The 8,835-nt window shown below is 52.7% G+C and overlaps 1 protein-coding gene across 1 annotated transcript; it reads right to left on the reverse strand.

The window, feature by feature from the left end:
* Positions 1 to 41: 41 nt before the first annotated feature.
* Positions 42 to 7,635, reverse strand: ICAM3 (intercellular adhesion molecule 3). Its single transcript, XM_061150277.1, has 7 exons — positions 7,285 to 7,635; positions 6,381 to 6,647; positions 2,328 to 2,636; positions 1,707 to 1,988; positions 766 to 1,020; positions 400 to 648; positions 42 to 312 (listed from the first exon to the last, which is right to left on the reverse strand). The coding sequence occupies exons 1-7, from the start codon at positions 7,487 to 7,489 to the stop codon at positions 122 to 124; spliced, it is 1,758 nt and encodes a 585-aa protein (XP_061006260.1). The 5' UTR covers positions 7,490 to 7,635; the 3' UTR covers positions 42 to 121.
* Positions 7,636 to 8,835: the final 1,200 nt, after the last annotated feature.

An 8,835-nucleotide genomic window follows, 5' to 3' on the forward strand; every position in this document is an offset into this window, starting at 1 on the left:
AATGGACTCGCGAAGCTGCGAGATGGAATCCAGCCACAGTGTAAGGATTTTCAAGCCTTTATTCAGAATTCGAAGATAGATACAGCCAAGCCCCCGTCGTCTTTGCTCAGTATCACTGAGCTCAGGATAACTCCTCTGCCACAGTCACGGGCTGTGTAGACGTGAGAGGCCACCGGGTGCTCCTTGGCCTCAGGTGGTAAATGTCATGTTGCCTCTGCACCCTAAAGACGTACACTGAGGCTGCAGCGAGAGTCACCAGGCCCAAGATCGCTAACACTCCCAGGGCGATATTGACTGTGACGGGGTTCCGAGCTGTGCAGAAAGCGAAGAATAAATACGCTCGTCTCGGCTCCCCCTAAGCTTGCCCGTCTAGGATAAACTCGCCTTGCCAAGGCTTACCTTGAACGTCCATCATCACTAACATTTTGTCCATGCCCCGTGAACTGGCCGCCTGGCAGCTGTAGGTACCACTGTAGTTTAACAAGACGAGGAATGGAATCCCGACGGGCACCTTAAACTTGGAGCCTTCCCGCAGACACTGTAGCTGGGGGTTCGGGTTGCCCCGGGCCTGGCACTGCAGGATATGCATAGTCTTTTCTTTCCACATCAAGCGTTGGGCACATTTAGCTCTGTCAATCGTGGGGCCGTCTGTGGGACCGCCAAATGATCAGACACACCCAACACACCCGAGGCACAATGGGGCAAGGGAGAGACAAGTCTCAAACCAAAGAAGCAAGGGATTAAAGGTCAGCGTGACCTACTCACACAGGACGCGCAACTGGACGCTCCTATTACGGTGCAACGTCACCCCATCCACCTCGAGAGTGGCATTACAGAAGAAGGTGCGCCTGTCGTCCTTCTCGGTGGCATTTAGCTGAAGCTGGGCAGGCTGTCCTGGTCCCGCGGCTGGAACTCCGTCCAGCATGACCTGGACTCGGGGTCCGGCCGCGCAAGTCACAGTCACCGTGGTCCCCTCGGTGGCGTTAGGCTCACTCAGGTTCAGGTTGGGCCCCTCGAAGCCTAAAGGCGGGGCATTGCCCAGGAGTTTGCTGACCACACACCTCCCTTGGGTGAAGCCCTGCCCCCACCTGCCTCTTTCCCCTCGGGGTATCCAGGCTACCCCTTCACCTACTCTGCAGCCCTCACCCCACCCAGTTTGGGGCACTCAGGCTCCTCTCGGGTTACTTAGGCCCCTCCTGTCTCAGGTTTAGTCTTTGCCTGTGTGCCACGCCCCCTTGGGCTAGAGGCCAGTCACGTTCTCTTGGGTCAGCCCCGCCCCTCGTTTCTTGAGCTATTTTGTCTCCGCCCCCTCTTACCGCTGCTCTTATTATGGGACTTCCCTGATAGCTCAGTTGGTAAAGAATCTGCCTGCAATGCAGGAGATCCCGGTTCGATTCCTGGGTCGGGAAGATCCGCTGGAGAAGGGATAGGCTACCCACTCCAGTATATTTAGGCTTCCCTTGTGGCTCGGCTGGTAGAGAATCTGCCTGCAATGTGGGAGACCTGGGTTCGATCTCTGGGTTGGTTAGATGCCCTGGAGAAGGGAAAGGCTACCCACTCCAGTATTCTGGCCTGGAGAATTCCATGGACTATACAATCCTTGTCACAAAGAGTCGGACACTTTCACTTTTACTATATGCAGTCAAGTTCCCGGGGTCAGCCCCACCCCTCCCCTCCTGAGCAGTTTTGGCTCCGCCCCCTCTTACTGTAGGCAACCAACTTCTCCCGGGTCTCTCGGTTCTCCACCCCCAAGGTTACGTTGCAGACAATCTCTTGGGTGCCCTCTTGTTCGATTTTCGCTGTGGCTGAGGCCGTGAGCGTGTCCGCTTGGCTCACGACTGTGGCATTCAGCATCTGGTTCCCCAACGCCAGTTGAATATGGGCCTCCGACGCTGGGAACAGCCCATTCAGGCTGCAGTTAACAGGCCAGGAGGTTTCCATCTCCCAGAACAGAGGGAAAACGAGGCGCGGGGGGGTCTTGGGCATGGCTTGAAGGAAGGATAGAAGTGAGCAGGAGGGGGTCTCACAGCTGTGGAGATCCCCTTTCCCCATGACACTCGTCCCCCTAAACCAGGGTCCTTCTTTCCCAGGATACCTTGTGGCCATCGTCACCACCCCCACCCCGCCTCTTTCCAGGACACACACAGCCTTCTTCAAAAGTCCCAAGACTGTGAGCCTCCCATCTGAGGCTACCCTGCCCAATGGCCAAGGGCGTGTGTTCCTTAAAGCCCTGAGGACCAGGCCACCCCTTTCTCAGGAATTCCGTGGCCAGGGAACGCTTACTCTGGCTCCACTCATCACCCACCGTCTGCAGTTCTTTCCCTCACCAAAGGTTCGGAGCTTCCTGGGGCCCGAGGTGTTCTGGAAGAGTTCCAGTCCTTGGGACCGCAGGTCCAGTTCTGAGCGGCAGGAGAAATTGGTACCATGATCCTCTCTTCTCGGCTGCACCATGAACGTGACCTTGGCAGGCTCCTCCTTTCCCACGGGCTGCCGGCCCAGCTCTTCCTCCCAGCGGAGAAGCACCACAGTGAGGTGGTCCCGGGGCGCCCCGCCAAACACCAGACAGCTCAGGTTGAGTTGTTCACCTACCGGCTGCCAGAGGGGCAGGGGTGCCAGCTCCACACGCTCTGGGAACCCTGAATGGAGGCGTGTGAAGGGGAGGGTAGAACTTACCAGTCAGCCCAGCAGCCCCCACTGTGGACAGGAGTCCAGGGTGGCCCATTGCAGGACTGTGAACTTCAAGTTAATAAACCTGCTGGACTTACAAGTGTGCTAGTATATGTGTTTGCCATTATCATTAACATCATGATTATTATTTCCTGTTTTGTTGGACACCTTGGCAGGCATTGAAATGAATCAGTTTTTCTGTTCACAGTTAATGGGGGGAAAAAAAAGGCAAGGAAGAGGACTAAAGTTTATGGCCATTTATGATGTTAATAGTAATCATAAAACCTCCTGTTTATCTTGAGTTTTCCTTCCTCTTTCCAGATGTCATCCACCTTCATTCACACACCAACCAAGTGAAATCTCCTCTATTATTCTTCCCTTTTATGGACAGAGAAACAGGCCCAGTGAGGTGAGGTGATCTGTCCAAGGATGCGCAGCCAGGAAGGGGCAGAGCCAGGCTTAGACAGTGGGTTTCCCAAACTCCAGACCTGTGTGCCCACCTACCTCCATGACATCAGATCTAGGAACTCCCCTGACCCCTCCTTCAGCCTCTGGCCTGGACTCTGATCTTGGCCTTTCCCAGAGCTTGGTCCGGTCCTCCCCAGTCTGTCCCAGGTGCTCAAGGCCTAGGGCAGCCTCTTGAGGGTGCTCTATACAGTCCTGGGGGTACTCAACAGATCCAGGCTGGGTCCAATCCCAGCTGCAGCTGCAGTGGCCCTCAAAGGCACACATTCCAAACCCAGGGCCTCCCCTGGGGGAGCAGGTCTCAAGCCTGGCTCTGAAGCTGTCACAGGCTTCCATGGAAAATTTGTAACATCTAACCATTTACAGGGCTTCTCTGGTGGCTCAGTGTTAAAGAACCTGCCTGCCAATGCAAGAGATTCGGGTTTGATCTGGTCCAGAAAGATCCCCTGGAGAAGGAAATGGCAACCCACTCCAGTATTCTTGCCTGGAGAATCCCCATGGAGAGAGGAGCCTGGTGGGCTACAGTCCACAGGGTCACAAGGAGTCAGCCACAACTTAGCAACTGAACAGCAACAAATTTACAATTTTAGAGTATTTAACACCGCGGCCCCCATATTAACCTCCACTCAAGGGCTAGTGGTATGGTAGCCAATGCTGATTATGCCTGGGCTCTCTATGGTGGATGAGGGAGTCCCCACGTGGAGTGTTTGCCAATTTCTGTGTTGTAAATACTCCCACTTTTGGCTGATTTAAAGCCACTCAGTGTGACACAGAGTTGGGAAGAGATGAGCCCACTGGGCTCTCGTGAGCCAGGACAAAAGGCTCCTGCCACAGCACTGGACAGAGGCATCTCAGTCACACAGATGGGGATACCCAGATACACACGTAGGCAAACGTGCAGAAGTACACACAAAGACACATCTAGACACATACTGGCCCAGACATCCACACATGCTCAGAAACAGACATACTCACATAGATACACACGCGGGCACAGATACTGACACATACACACATGCAGACACTCAACACACAGAGATCCAAATCCAGGGGCTTCCCTGGTGGCTCCGTGGTAAAGAATCCACCTGCCAATACAGGAGACGTGGGTTCGATCCCTGATCCGGGAAGATCCCACACGCTAAGGAGCAGCTAAACCCGTGCGCTGCAACTACTGAGTCTGTGCTCCAGAGCCCGCGAGCTACAGCTACTGAAGCCCGCGCACCCTAGAGCACGGGCTCCGCAAGAAGAGAAGCCATAAGAAGCCCGAGCTCTGCAACAAGAGAGGAGGCCCGCTCGCCACAACTAGAGAAAAGCTTTTCAAGCAATGCAGACCCAGCCCAGCCAAAAATAAATAAATATAATTTTAAAAGCTATTTTTAAAAGGTACAAGTCCAGAGACATACACAGGCACACACAGCATACAGACAAACACATTTGTAGACATACAAGTACACTCACACAAAGATAAGGACACTCAGATCCACCTGCTCACAGACATATAGGTACACAACCATGAATACAGACACTGGTGCATGCACAGGAAGAGCATACACACAGCTACAGATGTACACTACACTTTTCTGAGGCCTCACAAAACCATAGGCACCCTGAGTGATGTACTCAGCCATTTCCTAGTCTATTGGGTTCTTTTGTTTGTTTGTTTTTGGCTGTACCACATGGCTTGTGGGATCTTAGTTCCCTGACCAGGGATTGAACCTTGGGCCTTTAGCAGTGAAAGAACTGAGTCCTAACCACTGGACAGCCAGGGAATTCCCTGTCTTCTTTTAAATGCAGAGAAACCGGAAGGATTCATAAGAAACTGGTAACGGGGATATCAGGTCCAGAGAGGAAGACTTCAGCTGTGAAGAGCAGGGATTTGAGACCTGGACTCCAGGCATCTCTGCTCACGGACCCTGGCAAGTGACTTTACCCCTACTGAGCCTCAGTTTCCTCATCTGTGAAATGAGGCTCACAAGTGTACCTCCCGACCCCAGGCTTTCATAAGGGCTTTGGGGTGAGCACCTATGGGTCAGCACTAAAAACAACAGCCATTCACAGCCCACACTAGGTAAATGGAGACTTAACACTGATTCCCCCCCCCTTTTTTTTTTAATACTTTTTGATTTGGGAGCCACATGAATTTATTACCTGTCATAAAAATAAAAGCAATAGAGGACTTCCCTGGTGGTCCAGTGGCTAAGACTCCACGCTCCCAATGCACAGGGGTTCGATCCCTGGTCAGGGAACTAGATCCTACCTCCCTCCTGCCGCAACTAAGACACAGTGCAGCCAAATAAATAAGTAAATACAAAAAAAGAAAAAATAGGGACTTCCTTGGTAGTCCAGTGGTTAAGAATCTGCCTTGCAATTCAGGGGACACGAGGTCAATCCCTGGTTGGGGAGCTAAAATTCCCTATGCCACAGAGCAACAAAGCCAGAGAGTCGCATGTACTCCAGAGCCTGAATGTCACAACTACTGAAGCTCATGTGCCACAACTGGAGTCTATGCAAAGGAAGATCCCGCGGGCTGCAACTAAGACCTAATGCAGCCAAACAAAATAAATAAATAACTATATTAAAAGAAATTTTAAAAATTGAGTAAAAAACATGTCCTTTTTTTTGGCCGTACCGAGAGCCTTCCATGGTTTTAGTTCCTTGACTAAAGATTGAACCCAGGCCCTTGGCAGTGAAAGCCTGGAGTCCTAACCACTGGACCACCAAGGAATTCCTGAAATATCATTGTTAAAATGCTTATTGGGCTTCCCAGGTGGCACTAGTGGTAAAGAACCCGCCTGCCAATGTAAGAGACTCAAGAGCTGCAGGTTGGATCCCTGGGTCAGGAAGATTCCCCCGGAGGGAAAGCACAGCAACCCACTCCATTACTCTTTGTCTGGAGAATCCCATGGACAGAGGAGCTTGGCGGGCTACAGTCCATGGGATCACAAAGAGTCAGACACGACTGAGGCAACTTAGCATGCATGCACACACACAAAATGCTTATTGAGAATCAAATAAGTTGATTTCACAGCTGCTGCTTTGGCATGTGGTTAAGATGTACCCCTCTCTCTCTGACTCTGTCTCTCTCTCTCACACACACACATGAACACACACCCCCAGGTCTGAGCTCTGAGTATCCGGGTCCATTTGTGCAAATTCAGGGCCCCAGCCACACCTCGCTCCCCTGTACCATTGGTCGTCTACCCCCACCACTGCCCAAGGCCATCCCACCTCCAGCCACAGCTACTCACCATACACTGTGACGTTAGAGGAACCTACCACTTGCGACTTATTGCAGAGGCCAGAGCAGAGAAGTTCCATGTCACCAGTCACGTTGGTGAGACGGAAGGCCGCCCAGCCCAGGCCACTGCTGTGGAGCTTCTTGGAGAGGGCTGTCTCCAGGGAGATTAATCCAGGGCTGGGGCAATCTAAGCTGCAGTTTACCACGAGGGGCTTTCCAAAAGGCACCACTGGGTCCTTCGGCTCCATTCGTAACTGGTACGTCTGTCCCTGGGCACCTGCACAAACAGAGTCTCTGCTGGGGCCTCCAGTGCCTCCCAGCCCACCCAGTTGCAGGCTCCACCCTCCGACACCTCCCCTAGCCAAGATATGAAGGTCTCTGCCTTCGACGGTGCTTCAGTTTAGTGGGAAAGACAGGATCAGGATGGATGGGAAAGACAGGATCAGGGAAAGATGGATCAGGAACCAAGGAGAGTTGAGAAGGAGGCCAGGAGGAAGTGAGTCAGGAAAGGCTTCCTGGAGAGAACCACTACGGTCAGTTTTAAAGGGTCAAAGAGGACTTAGCCAAGTGAAGGGCAAGAGTGATCCTGGCAGACTGAAGAGTATAGGCAGAGATCAAGAGTCCAGATGGAGCAGGGAGTGAATGCGTGCAGGCGTGAGTGTTTGGGTGTGTGTGTGTCTATGCTGTGAAGAGGGCAGGGGACAAGTGAAAGGCAGGGACCTGGCCTCAGGGAGTCCTGAAGGCTGAGTTAAGGAGCCACCACTTTCCCCCAAGGATACGGGGGAGCCCCCTGACAGATCTGAGTCAAAGAAGTGTTGCCGCAGCCCTGGGCAGCAGGGTGTGAGGTGCACTGTTCTCCTTCCCGTCCCCAGCAACCCCCCATCTCCAGCCCTCCCCAGCTCACTGGGCCTCACCTGTGGACAACAGACAGCAGGCAAGAAGCAGAAAGACGACTGAAGTCCAGCAGAACCTGGGCGGCGGCCCTGAGGGCATCATGGTGACAGGCCTGGAGGAGGAAGTTCCCTTAATGAAGCACTGGGCACCGGTGAACAGGCAGGACCTCCAGGGGAAGGAAGAACTGTCACTGCAGCTAAGAATGCAGAAGTCCAGGGGCCACATCTTGCCCAAGCTGAGGGAGGGGCAGGGGGATATTTTGTGCCACCCTGTGGGTGTCCACAGTGACAGCCTCAGGGAAATGGAGAGTGCTGGCGAGTCTCTGAGGAGTCTCAAAGAGGGCAGACCTCAGTTACACTCCTTGTCCCCAGATCAACCCACAGGAAGTGCTAGTTCAATCGGCTTCCTTTTTTCTCAGTACTGGAAAGCCTGGAGGGGGGCAGGGGTGAAGGTGGTAAGACATCTCCTTCCTGTTGAACTTAGGTGAAGTAGGCTGTTTTGTTCCCAGAGAGGAAGTTAATGGGGATATCTGGACATCGGCCTTGAAGGAAAAGGGCTGGGATTTCGAGGTGACGTTTCAAGGAGGGAACAATGGGCAGACTTTTGGGCAGATCTTCAGAGAGTTAGCATGAGATCTCAATGTTCCTGGGAGGCAAATAAAAGATTTGGGGGGGTGACAACGAGGGACCCCCTATGATGAGTAAAACTGTGACAATGAACAGAGCCCACATTTACTGGGAACTTGTGCCAGCCTCTATGTTGGCTGGCAGGGTGACTTCTGTAGAGCTCCTTATCTTTCCAATAGTCATGTACGGATGTGAGAATTGGACCATAAAGGAGGCTGAGTGCAGAAGAATTGATGCTTTCGAATTGTGGTGTTGGAGAAGACTCTTGAGAGTCCCGTGGACTGCAAGGAGATCAAACTAGTCAATCTAAAGGAAATCAACCCTGAATATTCATTGGATGGAATCATGCTAAAACACCAATACTTTGGCCACCTGATGTGAAGAGCCAACTCATTGGAAAAGACCTTGATGCTGGGCAAGATTGAAGGCGGGAGAAGGGGGCGGTGGAGGATGAGATAGTCAGGTAGCATCACCAACTCAATGAACATGAATTTGAGCAAACTCTGGGAGACAGCGAAGGACAGAGGAGCCTGGCATGCTGCAGTCCAAGGAGTCACAGAGTCAGGCACGACTGAGCAACTGAACAACAACCAGTCGTTGACGATCTCGAGGTGGTCTCCCATTGCCTGTGTGCAGTGCTGAGGTGGAGTATTTGAGGGACAGCTAAATCCTGAGCCACCATCTGCCAAGGGTGATACTTGTAACTGAGTTCTCATCCCAGTCTTCATCCCTCTTGCCCTTCTCTTCCAGGTAGCTGATCTCCTCATCCCAAGAGAAAGGACATGTGTGTGTGTGTGTGTGTGTGTGTGTGTGTGTGTGTGTGTGTGTGTGAGAGAGAGAGACAGAGAGAGAGAGAGAGAGGTGGGCACCCCTACTCCATCAGCTCCATCTCTGAGGCCTTTGACCTGCCTCCCGTGCCTCTGATCTGAGCTCCAGAGAGGGACC

The sequence above is a fragment of the Dama dama genome, chromosome 9 (genome assembly GCF_033118175.1).
Source record: "Dama dama isolate Ldn47 chromosome 9, ASM3311817v1, whole genome shotgun sequence".
In the NCBI taxonomy this organism is placed as follows: domain Eukaryota; kingdom Metazoa; phylum Chordata; class Mammalia; order Artiodactyla; family Cervidae; genus Dama; species Dama dama.